The 18,806-nt window shown below is 55.0% G+C and overlaps 8 protein-coding genes across 8 annotated transcripts; 4 read left to right on the top strand and 4 right to left on the bottom strand.

The window, feature by feature from the left end:
- Positions 1-499: 499 nt before the first annotated feature.
- On the bottom strand, positions 500-2,364 carry BDZ99DRAFT_460631 (WD40 repeat-like protein). The gene is made up of 4 exons (XM_033719429.1): positions 1,821-2,364; positions 1,703-1,765; positions 813-1,648; positions 500-747 (listed from the first exon to the last, which is right to left on the bottom strand). Exons 1-4 carry the CDS (start codon positions 2,300-2,302, stop codon positions 599-601), a joined length of 1,530 nt encoding a protein of 509 aa, XP_033580344.1. The 5' UTR covers positions 2,303-2,364; the 3' UTR covers positions 500-598.
- Positions 2,365-2,554: 190 nt separating this feature from the next.
- Positions 2,555-3,686, top strand: BDZ99DRAFT_255002 (mitochondrial carrier). The gene is made up of 2 exons (XM_033713732.1): positions 2,555-2,619; positions 2,683-3,686. Exons 1-2 carry the CDS (start codon positions 2,560-2,562, stop codon positions 3,487-3,489), a joined length of 867 nt encoding a protein of 288 aa, XP_033580343.1. The 5' UTR covers positions 2,555-2,559; the 3' UTR covers positions 3,490-3,686.
- On the bottom strand, positions 3,468-7,312 carry BDZ99DRAFT_412078 (WD40 repeat-like protein). Its single transcript, XM_033716642.1, has 7 exons — positions 7,257-7,312; positions 7,102-7,180; positions 5,744-7,049; positions 5,484-5,694; positions 4,477-5,432; positions 4,135-4,416; positions 3,468-4,080 (listed from the first exon to the last, which is right to left on the bottom strand). The coding sequence occupies exons 1-7, from the start codon at positions 7,288-7,290 to the stop codon at positions 3,883-3,885; spliced, it is 3,066 nt and encodes a 1,021-aa protein (XP_033580342.1). The 5' UTR covers positions 7,291-7,312; the 3' UTR covers positions 3,468-3,882.
- Positions 7,313-7,883: 571 nt separating this feature from the next.
- On the bottom strand, positions 7,884-10,520 carry BDZ99DRAFT_496387 (Pre-mRNA-splicing factor CEF1; the record flags this gene model as incomplete). Its single annotated transcript, XM_033723441.1, has 2 exons — positions 7,884-10,447; positions 10,499-10,520. 2 exons carry the CDS (start codon positions 10,518-10,520, stop codon positions 8,001-8,003), a joined length of 2,469 nt encoding a protein of 822 aa, XP_033580341.1. The 3' UTR covers positions 7,884-8,000.
- An 80-nt stretch (positions 10,521-10,600) lies between these two features.
- On the top strand, positions 10,601-11,727 carry BDZ99DRAFT_460629 (uncharacterized protein). Its single transcript, XM_033719428.1, has one exon. It carries the CDS (start codon positions 11,062-11,064, stop codon positions 11,266-11,268), a length of 207 nt encoding a protein of 68 aa, XP_033580340.1. The 5' UTR covers positions 10,601-11,061; the 3' UTR covers positions 11,269-11,727.
- A 1,488-nt stretch (positions 11,728-13,215) lies between these two features.
- On the top strand, positions 13,216-14,519 carry BDZ99DRAFT_254769 (GPI anchored CFEM domain-containing protein). The gene is made up of 4 exons (XM_033713730.1): positions 13,216-13,571; positions 13,628-13,766; positions 13,827-14,314; positions 14,363-14,519. Exons 1-3 carry the CDS (start codon positions 13,491-13,493, stop codon positions 14,204-14,206), a joined length of 600 nt encoding a protein of 199 aa, XP_033580339.1. The 5' UTR covers positions 13,216-13,490; the 3' UTR covers positions 14,207-14,314; positions 14,363-14,519.
- A 510-nt stretch (positions 14,520-15,029) lies between these two features.
- On the top strand, positions 15,030-16,759 carry BDZ99DRAFT_568588 (uncharacterized protein). Its single transcript, XM_033727800.1, has 3 exons — positions 15,030-15,593; positions 15,694-15,960; positions 16,080-16,759. Exons 1-3 carry the CDS (start codon positions 15,355-15,357, stop codon positions 16,603-16,605), a joined length of 1,032 nt encoding a protein of 343 aa, XP_033580338.1. The 5' UTR covers positions 15,030-15,354; the 3' UTR covers positions 16,606-16,759.
- Positions 16,760-17,296: 537 nt separating this feature from the next.
- Positions 17,297-17,956, bottom strand: BDZ99DRAFT_460624 (uncharacterized protein). The gene has a single exon (XM_033719427.1). It carries the CDS (start codon positions 17,932-17,934, stop codon positions 17,641-17,643), a length of 294 nt encoding a protein of 97 aa, XP_033580337.1. The 5' UTR covers positions 17,935-17,956; the 3' UTR covers positions 17,297-17,640.
- Positions 17,957-18,806: the final 850 nt, after the last annotated feature.

Genomic DNA, 18,806 nt, shown 5'->3' with positions numbered 1-18,806 from the left:
GCAGAGGGGGACGCAGAGGGGGACGCAGAGGGGGACGCAGAGGGGCGGCACAGAGGGTACGCAGAGGGGCGGCACAGAGGGTACGCAGAGGTACGCAGAGGGGTACATAGAGGGGTAAGAGGATATATAGAAGGGTAAGTAGTGGATATATAGAGGGGGACGAAAATGGGGACGTAGTGTAGGCGACTTAGGAGCCTAAGGGTGGAGAGTAAAGAGAGAACATTTGCGCGTTTAGGGGCCGTTTCCGTGACTTTAAGAACCGGAAGAGGGGACGCTTCTGCTAGAAAGAGTAAAAGTTTACCTTTAGAGAAGGGACGTAAATATTAGTAGTTATAGTAGAAGTAAGCACACTTAGGGGCCTTCTAGTGCACACTTAGAGCACGCTAAGGGACCGTTTAGGGCCCTTTAGGGGACTATTAGGGCAACGCTTAGGGGATAGTATTCTGTGAAAATTTTATACATTTAGAGCCCTTTTATACTGTTACAAGCACCGAAAGAGGGGGGCATAATCATGATTATTAACATTCAGAATGGGCCACTTAGGGGGCCATGGGGTATAAAACTACACGCTAATCTACAATTTCTGGCCACGCTCTCGCTACAAAACCCACAACTTCATGCCAGCCTCCACCTGCGGCAGATCATCCTCATCGCCCTCCTCATCGTCCGACGAGTCGCGGTAGCTCTCGGCCGAACAAGTGACGAGAAGCTGCCCCGAAGGGTCCTCCAGCGCCGACGTAACGGGCCCTACAAGTACCAAAACCGTTAGTTTCAACTACGCTTCTTCAGAGAACTAATGCTGGAAGACGTACCGTTGTGTGCCTTCATTTCACACGAAGGCTGCACCACCCCCTCGCTCCAGTGAGGATTATCCCAAGATCTCACCACACCGTCTACCCCTCCGCCCCACACTCGGTGGCCGTTTGCGCAAGATGCAACACTTATGCCAAGACGCTGGTTGGTGTGGGCGTTACGGCCCTCCATGTACCCAAGTGAGCGCGCTGTGATCCTCATGTCGTATACGTGTACGACGTCGCTCTGCCGCTCGGCCACGTAGAGGTAGGTAGAACAAGGAGACCATTCGACATTAGTGACACCTCCTCCATCAGTCTTGTTGACATGATTGCCAGAAACTGGGAAGAAGGTGATGGCGTGACCGTTCCCTTCGTTGCTGTACAGGCCTACTTGGCGAGTGTTGCAAGTACCGAAAGCGAGGACTCTGTTGGTGCTAATGCTCAAAGAAGACACGAGGCCCTTGGTACCGACGCCCTTCGCGGTCATGTTCTTGGTCTTGTGACGCTTTACGGGCTCACCGTAACGCTGTACGTCAAAGATAGCGATCGTGCTGTCCGACCCGGCGACGAAGTGGGTCCACGATTGCGTCCAGGCGAGACTGTGTGGGGTCATCCATTTTTCGGTGTTTGGGGTAACTAGGCGGTACGAGCCGTTGCTAACAGCTGAAGGACCACCCCAAGCGTTGATCAGGCGGAGAGGCTGGTCGCGCATGCTGCACAGCACTTTGGCCGTGGTCCTGTCGTAAAAGTCAAAGCCAGGCCATAGTGCAAACGCGTAGATAGACTCTGGCGCCCGGAATGATGCAAATGGTGACATGTTGTGAACGTCTGTCTCCGCTAGGATACCCGGGGGCCTGATATCTTGTAAGTAGAGATCGATAGAGTTACTTCATGGATATTAAACTTACGGTATATAAGTGCGCAAGTTGTTGGTCGTGTCGCTTGCGATAACCGCACAGCCATCTGGGGCCCTGGTTGGGAGGTCAGTAGTGTGAACAACAATGCAAGCGAGGAAATTCAACATACCACTGAGCTTCTTTGAAGTTGTAGTATTCCAAGCGTGGTTCCGTGATGTAGTACGTTCCGTCCTTCCGCTTCCATTGGGCAGCTTGGTCCGGGACATTCGTCGACGCGACGCATCTCGGAAGCCAAATTGGTGTAGGAGTCTGTTCTTCTTCCTCGGACAAGCTCTGCAGAAGGTCTTCTAAGCTCTTCTCGTCGTCTTCAGAGTTCTTCTCGTCGTCTTCGAAGCTCTTCAGGAAGTCATCCAAGCTTTTCTCCATGATGGCTTCATCTGTCTCGTGCTCATGCTCATCCGCTTCAGTCGCCATCTCGTCCTTCTCCTTCTCTTCTGCATCAATCATCATGTCGTCGATCTCTTGCTCTTCCGGTTCATTCACCAGTTCGTCGATATCTTTCTCTTCTGCCTCCGTCAATGGCGCATCGTTCAAGGCCAAGCCGGTCGGCGAGGCGGGCTGGTCGTTCTGCTGCTGCTGTTCGCTCTCCATTCTTTAGTACAGATGTTAGCCTTGTGTTCTCGATGTATCAAACGCGACTATGCGGCTTGAAGGCGACAGGCGTGACGACGTGACGACTGGCGCTGTGACGGACGAAGGAAGAAGCTCAGAAAGTCGCGTCCACAACATTTTAAGCCGCACTAGCCCTACACACAGACCGCACGCCGTGCACAGACCACCCCAATTCCTCAACACCAAGCCGTCACCACCACGAGTCCGACTCACCTCTCCCAATTGCCTCTTCCGCAATGCTCGAACCCCACCGACCCCCCGCCTGGGTCGAGTCCCCCTTCCTGCGGTCCCTCCTGGTACCTCCTCTCCCCTCCCAACTCCCCCTCCTCAATTTCCCCCACTAACCCCACACCCCCCAGGCCGGCGGCCTCGCAGGCACCACCGTCGACCTCACCCTCTTCCCCCTCGACACCCTCAAAACGCGCCTCCAATCCTCCGCCGGCTTCTCGCGCTCCGGCGGCCTGCGCGGCATCTACCGCGGCGTCGGCTCCGCCCTGGTGGGCTCCGCGCCCGGCGCCGCCCTCTTCTTCACCACATACGACTCCACCAAGCGCTTCCTGCTCGCGCGGCGGACCTCCCCCAGCGGCGGCAACGACGCCCTTGCACACATGGCCGCCGCCTCGCTGGGCGAAGTCGCGGCGTGCGCCGTGCGCGTGCCGACCGAGGTGGTCAAGCAGCGCGCGCAGGCGCTGCAGCACCCAAGCAGCATGGCGGCGCTGACGCACATCCTGGCGCAGCGGCACGCGCGGGGCTATGCGCACGTGTGGCGCGAGCTGTACCGCGGGTGGAGCATCACGGTGATGCGCGAGGTGCCGTTCACTATGATCCAGTTCCCTTTGTGGGAGGCGCTGAAGAGCTGGCGCAGCGCGCAGGCGGGGAAGCCGGGCGTCAGCGGGGCCGAGGGCGCCGTGTTTGGGAGCCTGGCGGGCGCGGTGGCGGCGGGCGTCACGACGCCGTTGGATGTGCTCAAGACGCGCATGATGCTGGCGAGTGAGAAGAGGCCGATGGGGGAGATGCTGAGGCAGATTGTGAGGGAGAGTGGGCCGCGAGCATTCTTTGCGGGGATTGGGCCCAGGGTGTTTTGGATTAGTGCTGGTGGAGCTATATTCTTGGGGAGTTATCAGTGGGCGAGTAATGTGCTTGGGGGAGGGGGAGACCAGCTATGAAGCATGAGTGAAGTGCTATAGTTGGTACGGAGCTCGCATGAGATCAAGAGGCGGACACATTTCAACAGGGGACCAAGAGATGGGCGCAAGAGGTGGATGGGATTCAACATGAGAGCAAGAGGCGGAATTAGAGCAAGGAGCTCATGCAGAAAACGAACGTGCTGAGTTACCGCCATGCACAACTAAGCACCGGTGCTTCGGTCCAATATCCAACCAAGCCCCCCGACGCCTGAGCTTCCAGGGGATGTGTAAAATACAATGTACAGCCATAACCGCATCGAAATCGGCGTTATTGGGTCTGGGTAGATATAGAATAGAATATTTGCATCCGCTGTAACCTTTCTGCATCTCTCTTAACCAAAAGACATTATATACCGCGCCTAGATGGAGACTCTATCGCGTCGACCGCGCTCCCTCTGACGATGCTTTGCCCTCTGAGCCGGCCGTACTGCCAGCTTGAGGCGGCGTTAGCGAGATGGGCGCATGTTTGATTTCTTTGCGCCCATTGGCCTTGTAGAAGAGAAGGACATCACCACCGCCGCGCCATACATGAGCACGAATACTAGCAAGAGTCATCGTGGGAGATATTAGCTGAATACGGTTAGCATTTCCAGTACTTGAGACAAAGTGCGGAGTTTTGCATACCTGACCCTGGCAGAAGAGCTCCAGATATTCCTCCGGTTTGAGTTCGTCCTCCTCCTTCGAGGGCGGCTCGATTCTCTCGGCAACGTACGCTAATATCTTCCTAGCTCTAAGCATGCGATTGGCATTGAGGCGATTGTTGCTTTTGTCGCCATTAGTACCGACAATCTTTTCAGGAGGCGGTAGAAGAGGGACATACCCGTCGGAAGCAATGCTAGGCAAGAGGTTCTGAAAAGGTTCGAGGATAAAAGAGACTTTGACAATCTCTTTAGGGGGAGTCAGGTTCTTAATCGAAGTCAGTATCAGAAAAAGAGCATACAAAGATGATCTGGAAAGAACACTTACTCGCAGAAGCACATCAGCAAGCCATACGGGCGCCATTTTCTCGATTGTGTCCGCCTGCTGACCCAGCGATCCCACATTCCCCTCAAACAGATCTGCCACACCGCCCGAATCTGGTCGATCTTCCTGAATAAGAATGGTGGTATTGAGTGGTGGCTTCAGCACTGGTGTATCGTTGGGCAAGCTAGGCGTTATTGCAGATGTAAGGACCTGAGCACCATCCTGGACTTGTTCCTCGTAAACATGTCTAAACCGCTGTATTGCTCCAAAGAAATTGTCTTCAATGACTTTTTCGTCTGTTTTTGATGACCTCGAGTCTGAATCCTCTGACTTCTCGTCCACGGCCGCAGGTTTTGAGACTTCTGGGGCCGAGGTGCCGCCAAACTTCTTCATTTTGAAGCTCATGTTGAACTTCTTTGAAAACAAGGCGTTGCCCTTCTTTGTCTTGTCAGCGCTCTCAGGTTCTGCGGGAGACTGAGGCAGGTTCTCCTCTGTTGATGCCTCAGGTTTAGCATTCCCATTAGCCGCCGGTGTAATTGCAGCTCCAGGCACCGGTGTTCTTGAAAAGTAATCTGATGAGTCTCGCCCGTGACTCTGTTGCGTATGAGTTTTCTCCAACTGTGAGCCTTCCTCATGTGTAGTTGGCAGAGTGTGTACTTGTTGAGTCCCTATGACGGGTGGTGGCACTGCCGGAGTCGCTAGGCCAATCGATAGGCCTGGCGTTAGTAGTGGGAGATGCAGTCCATTAGTTGCCCGTAGCGTAGACGCTGATGTAGGGCCGGTCTCGGGATTCGTCCATCCTTCAAGAGTTGCGTCCGGAATCTGGATGTTCGTCGGCGCATTGTTCCGTTGGAGGGAATTGCTTTGTATTAGTGATTGCCTGAATACTTCATCTCTTTTGATCTCTTCGTCGATGAGATTAGAGAATAGATAACGCAGTACCCATTTACCCAGATTTACTAATGAGAGGATCAGAGAATGAAAATAGTTATCTTTCAATAAGGACTTACTTCGTTGATCTTCCCGGAAATCGATGTTCTCCTCCAATTCGAGCCCATCTGCATACATTTCGGCGTCGAAGCAATAATTCTCTTCTAAAACGCAGGTCAAGCTTCCAGTCCTCGTATCGACAGCGCACCAATGCGCGACCGTCTCCGTGGTATTGATCTCAGGTGCCACATCTTCGAGATGGCGTTTGCCAAACGACCTGATAGGGACACACTTCAAGCACGTTAGAGAGGTAAAAAGCAGTTTGGTTAGTGTAACGAACCTTTAACAGATCCCACAGCATAACCTCGCCTGCTGTATCAAGAGTGAGAACCCTCCTTCGATCATTGAGCAAAACGTGCTTGATTAGACCGTTCTGCCCTTCGATCGAGAAATCGGGCAAGTTTCGTACGGGTACGGTCGCCCCAGGGTCCGCATCCAGCAAGGCATCGGATGGTTTCCTTGCGCTTGTCACTGAGTACATGTCCGCGTCTCTGGCGGTAGAAATCGGGAAAGGAGCGGTATTCGACATTCTGAGAAGAGACTTCAGGGGGATTTTGGGGGCACCATTTGTAGTAGGGGTGTGAATATTAGGAGGCGAGGGATATCTCGATCGGGCCGTGGAGACGCTTGATCGGTGCCACTTGTAAGATTCAGGCAAGGCAACCTCCGCCTGGGCCTCCACGTCGGTCCATCGGTTTATGCTGGAGCTGGAAGTTGCTGTCCAAAGCCAGTCCCCGGCGCTAATGACTTTCTGCACGCCGTCGTGTTCCTGGCATACTGCAACAGACACGCCCTGGTCCATTTCCACGTCGTTGGGAACATCGCTCTTTGCGACCAGGCCTGAGCGGTCACTAGAATAGAAGACTCTTAGCTCCGGGTGATCCGAGTAAAGTGACCAGACGCTGTCGTTATGCATGGTCAGGGTGTACATGCAGCGTCCCGCAGTCATTGACCACACCTTCACCGTCTGGTCGGAGGACGCAGTCATGAGGGTGTCTCCGTCCTGAGAGATGAGAACATCCCTGACGTTGTCCGTATGGCCCACGAACTTGGTTATCCGTTTCCCGGTCCTCGGATCCCATACTCGGACGATGCTCTCAGGGCCCCCGCTGGCGAGGATGGAGCTTGTAGCCGCCAATGCGTATACAGAGCCCTTGGCGGTATTCTCATCTTCACCAACGGCAATCTGCAGCTTCTGCCCAGCGCCATTTAGGTCCCACAAGCTTATTTTATGATCCAGTCCACCCGACGCGACCCAATTCGCATGCGGACCCGGCGAGGCGACCCGCTTGACGTAGTCGGAGTGTAAGCCGAGCGTCTGCGGGGGAAGCACGTCCTCGGCCGCTGGCCGCCAGACTTTCACCGTGATGTCTGACGACGCAGAGACGAGCGCTTCATTGTTCTGCGCAAGCGCGATGTCGTTGACCCAGTGAGTATGCGCCTGGACCTGTTGGCGGAACTGGGTGAGAGGGGGCTTATAATTCGGGGCATTGGAGTCGGCGAAGGGGTCTGCTTCGCGGCTCTGCTTGTCGAGGTCAAGGTGGAGGTCCCAGGCGCATATCACGCCGTCTCGGCCGCCAGAGTAGCTGTATAGCGTCAGTGGAAGCCAGGCTAGCGAAGGTCGGCGCGGGAACGCACAGGATGGAGTTTACGGGGTCGACGGCCAACCCGTTTACGCCCAGTCGATGGCCTCCCGCAGAGTTTGCAAGCGGGAGGACTACACATCAATGCAAGGCATCGGTCAGCATGTAGTTGTGGGCGACAGCCGCAATGCAAGGGTGTTGGGAGCTTACCGTAGGAGATACGCTTCCGAGCATTGCGCCCCATGCCGCCTCAATGAGCAGCCTTGTTACATGCGGAGGGGCAGGAATGCGGTCGAAGAGGGCGCGCTGTCAGCAGCAGTGAGGTGCGTTGTTGCGAGAGCTCAGCGGTCGTCTCGAGACCCAGCATGCGGCGTAGGTGTCGGCGACGTCGAGGGAGGATGGAGCAGCCCACTCTTCGCGGCTTTCGCTAAAATCGTGACATTGCCCGGCGCAATACGCCCATCTGGGGGCTTGCATTCACCTAGTTCACCCAGCCCGCGTGGCGGAGCCCTGGAGTCGGCTCCGGATGGCAGGCGGTGCAGCGTCGGCGGCCAGCTTGGGGTGCTGCAGGAAGCTCTTCTTCACGGCTTCTGCACGCCTTCTAGAAACACACGCCCTGCGACCCCACTTCCAGGTTCCCCAAGATACAGCAGGACGGGAGCGCTCACCACTGGCCGGCTCGGTCCTTTTGTTCCATTCGAGTGGGCATGCCGAGGCCTTGGAAACAGAAACCGCGCACTCGACTTGCGCGATTGGCTGTATACCTAGGGTGTCAACCATGGATAGAAACAGAGACACCATCACCAGACAAAAGCATGTTGAGTGACCAGTGGAATACAGGCGGCAATGAGTCAGGGGACCCTCGATCAATTATGGAACACCTAAAATTACAGTTGCAATGCCTAATACTTCAAATGCTAATGCTTACATCCAGAAGATGTAGAAATGAACCGCTCAATGAACACCATTGACGGGAACCTCGAGGGAGTCGAGCTCCTCCTTTCGTGCCCGATACACCTCCTGGGACTCTCTCTCCTTCCGGCTCACAAGGGCAACCTCAGCTCTTAGCTGCTCAAGCCTTCGGGCAATCGCTAAATCCTCTGACCCTACTTGCGTCCTAGCTGTTTCCAATGCGATCTGAGAGTCTTCCAGTGCCTCCGCAGCATCCTCGATCTTCTTCCGAAGCAGCTTGGCACGTTTCTGGTATCCGCCCAGCGTCACGCCTAATTTCGTCTCGATCTTGTTGGCCTTCTCCGCAGTCTCCATGAGCTTGTTCTGCACATTGTCAAATTCCAGGCGGCCTGGAAGTTGGGGTTCGGGCAGTTCCAAATCATCGCTCGCAGACATCTCCAGTGCTAATTCCGCCCTGGCATTGTTGAGTTCCTCATCATCGAAGGTGTCCAAAGGCCTCGAAGTCCCCTTCACCCTTCCTCCGCCAAATTTCATCGCGTCATTCGCCATGAGCAGAGCCATCTCCGTTTGAATGGCGCTCAGGACAGGGTCGGGATTTGCGCGCGCTTGTTTGAGCACGATATCAGCCTCAATCGTGGACGGCCTAGGTAGGGATTTCTGGATGACCTGAGTTTGGCGTTTAAACTCTGCACGTTCTGCTGCATCGCGGAGGAGCTTGTTCTTTCGATCTCGCTCTGCGGCGTCTTCTTCCGTCATATCCACGTCCATACTGCCCCCCTGTTGCTCCTCCGGGAGCTCGAATTCCCATTCCGTCTCTTTTGGCTTCGGTAACGCGGCAAACTTGCTCTTCAAGCTCTGGCGCAAAGCAATCTCGTGGCGTTTGATGTCCTTAGGGGTCTGTCCGATTAGTTGCAATCCGCCAGCTTCGTTAAGACGGAAGTTGTCCCTAGGTGTAAGCATGGGAGTGGCACCAGGCCCCGCTCGCATTGGTGTGGCTCCTACAGCGCCGCCTTGTCGGAAAGGTGTTGCCATAGGGTTCGGTGTGAACATTTGTGACCTGGGTCCTGTGCCAGCCAAACCTGCCGTGCCAGCACCCTCTTCGTAGTCTGGGTTCTCTCCACCAAGCAAAGCTGACTGGGTGTCTGTCCTTGCGCGAGCGTTTTGTATCTCCTTCGCAATATGGTCCTCCTCAGGCGCCGCTCGTGGTGTCCGAATGGGTGTGCCGCCGACAATGTGGGAGTAGTTGCCAATCAACCCTCTAGTGGCATCGTTCTCACTACTGCCTGCATACTGACTCGCCCGCTCGCCAGCCATTCCCATTTTTACAATGTCTTCCAATTCGCCTTCCGACACTTGAGGCGCCGGTAGAACAAGTCCTCGTCGCTTGCTGCTACGCTCTGCCTCTCGTATCTTCTGTGCCTGGGCTGCCTTCGCTGCAGCCGCTGCCACCGACGCATGTCCATTGTCATTCTTCTTGCGCTTGCGGTCGTCTGGCTCGTCTTGATCAGCTTTCCGCTTGTTCGCGAGTTGTTGTTTCCTAGGGTCGAAAGCCTCTCGCTGTCGTTCGTTCCGTTGCTGTTCCTCGGTGGTATCGTAGAAACCAGCTGGTACTTGCTTCTCGAGTGGAATATCGGCCGAGTAGTCCATCTGACCAGGTTTCTTGGTCACAATCTTGATATTTATCCCAGCGGCCTTTAGTTCCCGGCGCTTCTGCAATACTGACAGCCGATGTGATGTCGCCAGCTCCCTCTCCCTGGCCTTCCTCTTAGCCTTCTTGCCGTTGACGTTAGCCAACCTAGCTCTCGCCTCTGACAACATGGACAACTCATCCTCCTCCATGTCCTGCGCATCAGGTCTGGCTGGCCGAGACTCCGGCTCCGGGTCGACTTCCCCGGGCCTCAGTTTCCGTACATCGTCGGCAGTTGGCGCTGATTCTCCTCCCTCGGGACCTGCGAGTCCCAGCTCGCCGCTCTCTTTCGCCTCGGCCTCATCCAGCAACTTTTGGTATCTCTCCAGACATTGGGTCGCCGTCCTGTTCGAGATAATGCTAGCGATGGATCGCCATTGTCCGGGAAGCAGGCGACTCGCGGTCAGGAGTTTCTCGTCCTCCTCCCTGGACCATTCCACCTTGCGCACGCTAGGGTCCAGCCACTCGTTCCATCGCGCCTTGCATTGTTTCGCGCTCTTACGCGCAAGAAGCGAAGCGCATCGAGACCATTGTTGGAGGCCGTACTTGGATACGGCTGCCTTGAGGACCTCGTCCTCGACGTTCGTCCATACGCCGCCCTTGACCGGCATAGTGGCCTGGGTGCTGTCGGGACGAGGCGTTCGTTCGTGCAAGTAGGAAAAGGTCCGGTAGAGGGGAGTGATCGGATACCGATAGAGGTTGTTCGACGAGGTGGTGATGGTGGAAGGACAGTGATGAACGTTGATGACAGTGAGTTGCGGATCAGAAAACCTTAGCCCGGCGGTCTTGGCGCGTTTTCGCGCTAGTGGCCTCAGCAGCGTGACGTAAAACTGTCGTAGAATTCACCACCCACCACCACAACTCTGGGGATCCATCATGGATTTATTTCTTCCCTTTACACTCATCTAGCATCTAAAATCTCAATGGCTTCCAGCGCTGCTCTTTTATCGCGTTCGCTTCACATTCATCGCATGAATCTTCCTAGGCTCGTTCAGAAGCCAACCACAACGATTGGTTATAGGAGCTTTACATCAGGAAAGTGTCAATGTTCTGAATCCAAGGCAACTCAAGACGATACGAAAGCCAATGTAAAGGTGGGTGCCTCACGAGTTCGAATATAATGTGCTTTCTTTGACAATGACGGCTCTCAAACATACCCACATCCATCAGACCCCTTCTCTTCACGCATCGAATGTTGGGATAGCTCTCCACGATTAGTTTTTTTCGACTCATATCCGATTTCATAAGAAGGAGCGACGCACTTGCTTCATCCCCGGGAGAGTTCCTCGTCATAACACAGCATCAGCCTTCGCTGTGGTATGTACATGTAGAGCCAGTAACGCGTTGTTGGAGACCAAACCAAAAATCGTACCCAATCCAGACTCATCTATAATCATAACTTGTGAAATAGTAACCATGGCTAAAATATCTGAACAGGCATCCGAGGCTGCATCAAACGCATCAAAGAAAGCTAAAAAGACGCAAGCAGAGCTAGATGAAGAGCTCCGCTTAAAGATGCAAGGCATAGCAGGCGATGGGGGAGAAGCAGGGATAGAGCTTGAGGACGGCCAACCTGTTTCAATGAAGCGAAGCGTACGAGACAATATGTTCCGCTATATATGAGGTGGGGACTAAGGCCAAGTCCATATAACGTTACCTAGCGCTAGTCAAGTCGTCAAAGCCTACGGCAGTCTCATTCCAACAATCTTTTGCTACAACTACAGCGCTATGATAAAGCTCTGTCTGCGTTTCCTTACCGCTGTCATACATGCTCCAACCCTTTCACGAGCCTCCGGGCCAAACATTAGTTCTTCATTTGTAACCTGTAAACGTGTTGGGCCAACCTAGACAGCGGTGTACCAGCACTCTAGTTACTTCTCATTTCATTCTTTCGTTGGAATACGTACAGTACTTTGCACGCTTTGTGGTCTGTTTCTTGTTTGGATCTCATGGCCCCTTGAAGTCTTTCGGCCACCTATATCATCCACATGTCAGCGTTGAAATCGGCGATTATTTTCAACCACATCCAGAGCTTGAAATTGCTATCGGTCAGGCATGTGGATACTCCAGATTACAGCTCTGAGAAACAGCGCTCATCGTCGCAGAGTTCCTTCGGAGATCTAGGGTCATCCCTCGACTCTTCCATCTACAACACGCGCCTTGATTTTCTGGTTGCATCGCTGCGCCGTTAGTGTCAAATGGCATTCTTCCATGAAGCCCGTATCCCGGGAGTCTCTTCCACCAGTCATCGCTGTCACAAGCCTGGCAAAATCGCCAGTGGGGTTCCTCTACTATGCATGGTCCTAGTCTAGGATATTCGGCGCCTCTTGCGCAGGACTTCTCCACCTTCTATAATCCCGGGTCTTTCTTTGCCGAGCTTTCACATGCCGCCGAGGAAAGCGTAAGCCTCAACGCCATCGAACACTCGCGGGATGCAAGGCTATTGCCAGAACAGAAGATCTACGCAGGCCAGGGCGGCACATGCTTTACACGAGCCATATACACGACGCACCATCATTTCTAGGGCACGCGTTATCCTTTACCTCTAGGTGATGCTCTGGTCTGACGCAGGTACGTCGCTACTGATCGCCAGTTGGAATTATCGGGACACCCTCGCTCAACGGCCTGGCAAAACATGCAGCAAGACTGGAAAGCCGTGCCGCCCGTTGTTACGTAGTCAAAGTAGTCGGAGCATTGGCCAGAAACGCGGACCGAGCCTCATGATTCGCTCGGCACCCTGCATGCAGTATAGCTCGATTCCAAGTCACCGGCGCTGCCGACCGGGAAGAGCAGCTCGCAAAAGCCAACGGCAAGGCGAGACGGCGGTGTCCCACAACCTCATATTAACGTTGTCGTGCGTTGGGGACCATTGGAGCCCTCTTTCTTCACTCTTATCAGCAGCTCTGGACAGCTAATCTCACCCAGAATGCGTTTCTGCCAATCTCCCTACGACAATCTCGAATCGAAATGGTGGTGTGAAACCCAACGTCGGCGGTGTGTCATACGGGCAGGGCGGGCCTGGCTGTCTGGTGAGAGTGTCCCAGCGGGCATGTGTGGGTCTTACCCCAGACGACCCCGGAAGATCTAAGCGTGCGGCACGTCAACCAACGGCACCACTAGCGTCCGCCTGATCGAGCATCGTATCCTGTCCCCCAGCCAATACATACGAGGTACATATTGCAGTGGCGTTGCGGAGAAAGGAAGCTCGATCCATTTTCAGCCTCTTCGCCGCTTCGCAGTCAATCGCCACTCGACTTCCTCCGCTTCCAACACTCGTTCTCATCCCTGCCCTCATACTCCCCGTGCCTCTTCTGCCGGTTTTCTCAATGTAACCTCTCGCAGCTAACCAATAACGCCTACTCCGTCCGCCTCCGGCTCCTGGCGCCCCCTCAGTCAATTAGCATCCCGCCACGAGGACTGCTCTGCGGCATGCATCCACCCCGATCTACGCCCCAGGTCCCCAGGTCGTACTCTTCCTGCGGGGAATTGGTCTACTCTGTCCAGGAAGCGCCGTGGTGCCAATGCATCTGATGTGTGCCGCGGCTGGCCGTCCGAGACTAGAGCTTCCAATTCGATCAAGTCAATGGTTGGGCCTCAAAAGCTCTGCATGTGACACCGAAGCTCTGACATCGGAGCATGTCTCCGCTGATTCTTCCCCAGAGTGCTAGTTAGCTCAGGTGAGCAGCATATAAGGTCTTCTCCAGCTTTCTTTCACGAGCACAGCACTCTCACATTCAACCGACAGTCGTTTCATCACCAAGCACCGCACATCGCCCGCTGCACATCGTCAATCGTTTCCTTCAAGGACATCAATTTAACCCCAAATACACTACAAAGGTATCAAGATGAAGGCCTCATTCGCTGCCGTTGCCATTGCTCTGGCCTCCGTTGCCACCGCTCAGCTAGACAACATCCCGTCCTGTGCTGTAAGCCTGAACTGATAAGAACTTCTTCAGAAATACTTAGCTAATACCCCTCCTAGCTCAGCTGCTTCATCACTGTCCTGACCACCGATGGCTGCTCCGGTCTTACCGACTTCACCTGCCATTGCAAGAAGACCGACCTGATCCCCAAGGTCACCCCTTGCGTCCAGTCGTCATGCTCTGCGAGCGACCAGGCTAGTAAGTTGCCTCGACATATAAATCCAACCAGTTCAATTTAGACACTAACTCCCCAAACAGAGGTCATCACTGCCGTCGAAGGAACTTGTGCCCAGGCTGGTGTTCCCCTCTCCCTCAGCGCCCCTGGCGGTGGCTCCAGCACTCCGGCCGCCTCTAGCACTCCAGTGGCTGCCTCCAGCTCCGCTGCAGTCTACTCTAGCGCCGAGTCCACTCCGGCCAGCTCTGCTGTCCTGACCGTCGAGACCACCATCCCCGCCTCTTCCGCCGTTGCTACTGCCACGAGCCTTGTCGGCACCGGTACCATCATTACCACCCCCGTTGCTAACGGCACCGTGTCGGCGACTGCCTCGCCTTCCCAGTTCACCGGTGCTGCGGCCCAGGTGACCCAAGCGGCGGGTATGATGGCTGCGGCTGCTTTCGCGCTCGCTGCTGCCTTGTAAATGCACTTTGGGGACTCCTTCTGGTCCACTTTGGAAGTGTTGCTTGAGTTGAAAAGTTGATGCATGTAATGTCAGGGAACGAGGGATGAGTGGGCTCGAGTTCGGCTTGTACTATATATCTGTTTTGCCACACAAAATCAAGTACTAATAATAGAGGACATGTTTTGGCCTACATTTGGACTACTTCGTGCTGTGATACACACATGCACGTTGAGGATTGGTTTGTGACACGTCGGATCTACTCACCTTTCTCATCGGACCGTCCAATCGGATGCTTTTCCCAGCTTCGGAGGATGTTTGGGAGTGCTGCCTTCGCATATGATAAGGAGCCTAATGGATGTGATTGATTAAACCACGACCTGGAGTCCGACTTCATCACTACTCCTTGAATCAAGATTCCGGATCAGATGTCGTGGTTTAGGACAAGCTGGGCGGGAGGTCTTGATTCGAGACATTGATTGCCCAAGCGGTCGTCATGGTGGTAAATCAGTTCACTCCAGCTTCGAATCTAGGTCGGGGCGAACATGGTCGATTAGCCGATAAGTAGAATACTTCCACCCACTAGGCTATTCACTAGGCTATGAACAGTTCTCATGATGCATAGCGTCATACTGTAGGTTGTTGTTCCAATCCTTGATGGCTTCGCCTACAGTGCCGTTTAGAGTAGTGTCTACACTATCAGCAACCGCCCCACCTCCACGAGCGCAAGTGCACCCCACGGCAGTGCCACGTTTAGCAATCGCTCACGATGTTGAGTTCGTCGTCAACATAACTGGTCGTACTTACTAGAGCAGAACTACTCCAGATATGCCCCACTATATTACCCCGCTCGACGCATAAGGCAATCTACACGCTCTTTTGACGGTAAAGGCGCTGCCTACCCTCGAAGCCACAATCTCAAGTGCGGATATTCTTACTATCTTAAGCTATCCAGTGGTCAGCAGGGTCGAGAGACACTCCCGCGCTCCACTAGAGTCCACTTTTCTTTAGCGGGCAAGATTACTTTAACGGGACCGCAACTGTGCAGCTGATATATTTCCTGCATACATCCTTTGCTATTTCAAAGGTTCTGCTTCTTCATCTTCCTCATCCTGTCTTGCTTGTGACTCGCAATCGTTCTCTTCTCATCTTTCCGTATCTCTAGACACATGGCTACCTTAACCCAATCCAACCCTGTACCCGCTCATGAGCTTCATATCGAGCCCAATGAACTCCCCAAGCTTCGATCCAACTATGGAAAGTACATAGAGTCCGATAGTGTTGGGTGGATGCGATCTACCCCGATCGACACCCCCATGGAGGAAATCAGACGACGCTTCGAAGAAGACGGATATGTATGGATGAAAGGCGTCATACCACGAGAAGACGTCCTCGATATGCGAGAACAGTGCGTTTCTACCTCTCCCAGTCATCTCTTTCCTGCCTATTCTCATGGCACATATCTGTCCTACTCGACCGTCATATCATCTGATCTGACATTCTCTCAGCTACTTCTCCCATATCGCCCACACTGGCATTCTCGCCCCTGGCACATCCCCACGCGATGGCATCTTCAACCCAACAAACGACCCCATTGCACACTCCGGTGTCGGGGGTACAGACCTCCCAGACGACGTAGCGAAGGTAGCTGCCCTGACCTCCGCCCACACGACCCCGATCTACCTCGCCTTCCTCGAACACCCGCACCTGCGCGGCTTCATCTGCGACTTCATGGGATGGAAGAAAGATGTCATGGTGCAGCGGACGATGCTACGGTACGTTAACACGGTCCCTATTCCCGCCTCATAGCGTCACACACCACCTCACCGCGCCGACCTGTCACAACTTACCTACTACCTGAACCCCACTGTACCCATCACTGACATACCGTCAGCCACAACGTCCCCAATGGCCTCAGCACCGGCATCCACTACGACCGCATCTTCCTGCGCGCCAGCCCCATCGACTTCCTCACCGCCTGGGTCCCCATCGGCGACTGCAGCCCGGCCGGCGGCGGACTGATGTACCTCTCGCACTCGGGCGCGCTCGGGCGCGCCATGGAGGCATCCTTCATGGAGCGCGCGGCCGGCTTCTCCGACGCCGACCGCATCAACGCGTTCAACATGAACATGGCGAAGGACGGGCAGCTGAGCCATGACGCCGCCGCGCTGTATGAGGAGCTGAGTAACGAGTGGGATGAAAAGGGGGTGGGGCCAAAGGGGAGGGAGATGAAGTGGATGGTGGGCGATTTCAAGGCGGGCGATGTCGTGTTTCATAATCCGTATCTTGTTCATGGGGCGTGTAAGAATGAGGATGCGAGGGGGGTTATCAGGTTGAGTACGGATTTGAGGTTTTATGAGGAGGGGACCCAGGTCGATGAAAGGTGGATGCGGTTTTGGGAGCCGAATGATGGGCTGTGAGGGCTTGTAGGAGAGATGGGGTATTGCTGGTGAGAAGAAGGAATTTTGATATATATGAGATGAGTACGGATGACTTTGGTATTCTGGATTGGGAGTCCGGTCTATCCGGTCCTCAACTAGATATAAGAAGATACATATCTTCTCATAGAAACCCGCACACGGCTATTGTACTGCTTGTGGTGCCCCATACTATTCTCAGTCTCGTGAATTACAACAAAACTCAGCATTCTGGGCAATTAGTAGACTTGCGAAGCCATTCCAGGTAGTCGTAAAGGGGTGTACACAGACTGGATGAGCTGATCGTCACCCTGGGTTTTTGAGAATGCGTTGAAGCACTAGACGCACTGAGAGGAAAGTGTACAGATATTGCTGGCGAGATAACTAGAGAAAGTGGTTTCAATGAAGTTGGAAATAGACCCTAGACTAACGGGATGAGGACGAGGCACTGTAGAGGCCTCACACCAAGACCACGCCCAGAATTCTCTCGAGCCAGGGCTTGGCTCCCTGGACCGCCTTAGCCCTACTCACCTCCCTTCAACCCCTAATCACTCTTGCCACTCTCCTCTGAAAACCCCTCCGTGCTCCATCCCCCATACCCCCCATCGAACCCCGAGCACCACGGCGTTCCTGTGTTCCCCCTTCAGCACGCCCAACTTCACCCCCATCCGGGCCCATCCCCTCACCCCCCGACCCACCACCACGCGGCATCTGACCGCCTCTCTCTAGCACTATCCTTATCAGCCTACGACCACGCTGCCCCTGCTCGTTCCCCTGACCCCCGAACCTCTGCATCGATCCCGCCATCGCACTCCGTCTCCTATGCAGCGGCGGCAGGGAGGGCGGCGGTGTGTCTTCCCCCTCCGAGTCCGACACGTCCTCGACAGACGGATACTCGTAGTAGTGGTTCCTCTCCGCGAAGCGGACGCGCCGGGATGGGAACGGGTTGGTATTGATGCCTGCGGCGTTTTCGGATGTGTTTTGAGGGCAGGTTGGGTGGGATGATGTGCCTTGCGGAAGAGGACTAGCTGCTGTATGCTATGGAAGCTCGTGTATGGTGGGCCCAGTGGGTGTGGTGGCTCGAGGAGTGTTGCTTGGAATGGTCGATGGGTCGATGTTCATGCGGCGAAGAATGTCGGAGAGTTGGTCAGAATTGGGGTCGCTGATGAAGATGTTGTAGTTGTTCGTCACCGTAGCCGGAGTCGAGGACGAGGTAGTCGTCGTCGTCTCAGGAGTCTCTTCCCTCGATGTTTGCTGGGTTCTCGAGTCATCCTCGCGCATATTAGTGCCGTCTCGACTAGGCCTCATAGGACGCTCTCCTCCCCGGCCCATCGCAGATCCCCTCGAACTCGATCGTCCGGTTTGCGCTGCTTGCTCCCCATATCCCTCCGCCACTCCCAACGCCCCCCTCCAATCCCCTCTAACCCCCACCCGCTCATCAACGCACCACATCTCCCGATCCGCCGACACACCCGCATTCACATACTCCCTCTTCCCCAGCACCACTTCCCTCACCCGTCCGTCAACCCTCGCCTCCATCAACGCCTCCACCAGCCCCTCACCTGTCTCATAGAGGCTCGCATACCAATCCGCCACAAACTCCAACAACGGCCCCGCGCGCTGTCCCTCCGCCCGCAACACATTAAACACGCGCTTATCAATCCGCGGGAGCTCGCTATCCGGGACAAGCGGAATGCAGTCTTGCAGCTCGTCCAGATGGGCGACGAGCTCGTTCTGGAAGGCGGGCAGGCCGAGCGTGCCGGCCAACAGCCAGGTCTTGGCTGCCTGGAGGAGGAGGGCGGGGTTTTGGAGATGGAAGCACGCGAAGACGGCGGGATGGCGCTCGGCGGGGGAGGGGTGGGATTCGCGGAAGCTGAGCCAGCGGGCGATGGGGCGGAAGAGGGTGGGGCTGGTGGTGGGGAGGAGGATGGGGTAGTGGAGTTGGCGGAGGGCGGGGCTGAGGGAGAGGGCAGCGAAGGGGAGGTGAAGGGTTCCTTGGCGAGAGCCAGACGGGGAGAGGAGGTGGATTTGGTAGTCGGAATTTTCTAGCCTTGGTTGGTGTTAGCATTGGGCATTGAGAGTGGGCTGAGGGAACTTGCCCTTGGGTTTGGCGCGCCATTGTGGTGATGTTGGCTGTAGGGCTGAATTGAGTGTTTGGTGTGTTTGTAGGCACTTAAAGGTGGTGTTGAGCTTCTGAATGTAGG

The sequence above is a fragment of the Mytilinidion resinicola genome (genome assembly GCF_010093595.1).
Source record: "Mytilinidion resinicola strain CBS 304.34 unplaced genomic scaffold BDZ99scaffold_5, whole genome shotgun sequence".
Classification (NCBI taxonomy): domain Eukaryota; kingdom Fungi; phylum Ascomycota; class Dothideomycetes; order Mytilinidiales; family Mytilinidiaceae; genus Mytilinidion; species Mytilinidion resinicola.
Note: the sequence above shows the minus strand (reverse complement) of the source record. Positions and strands in the feature narration are given on the sequence as shown.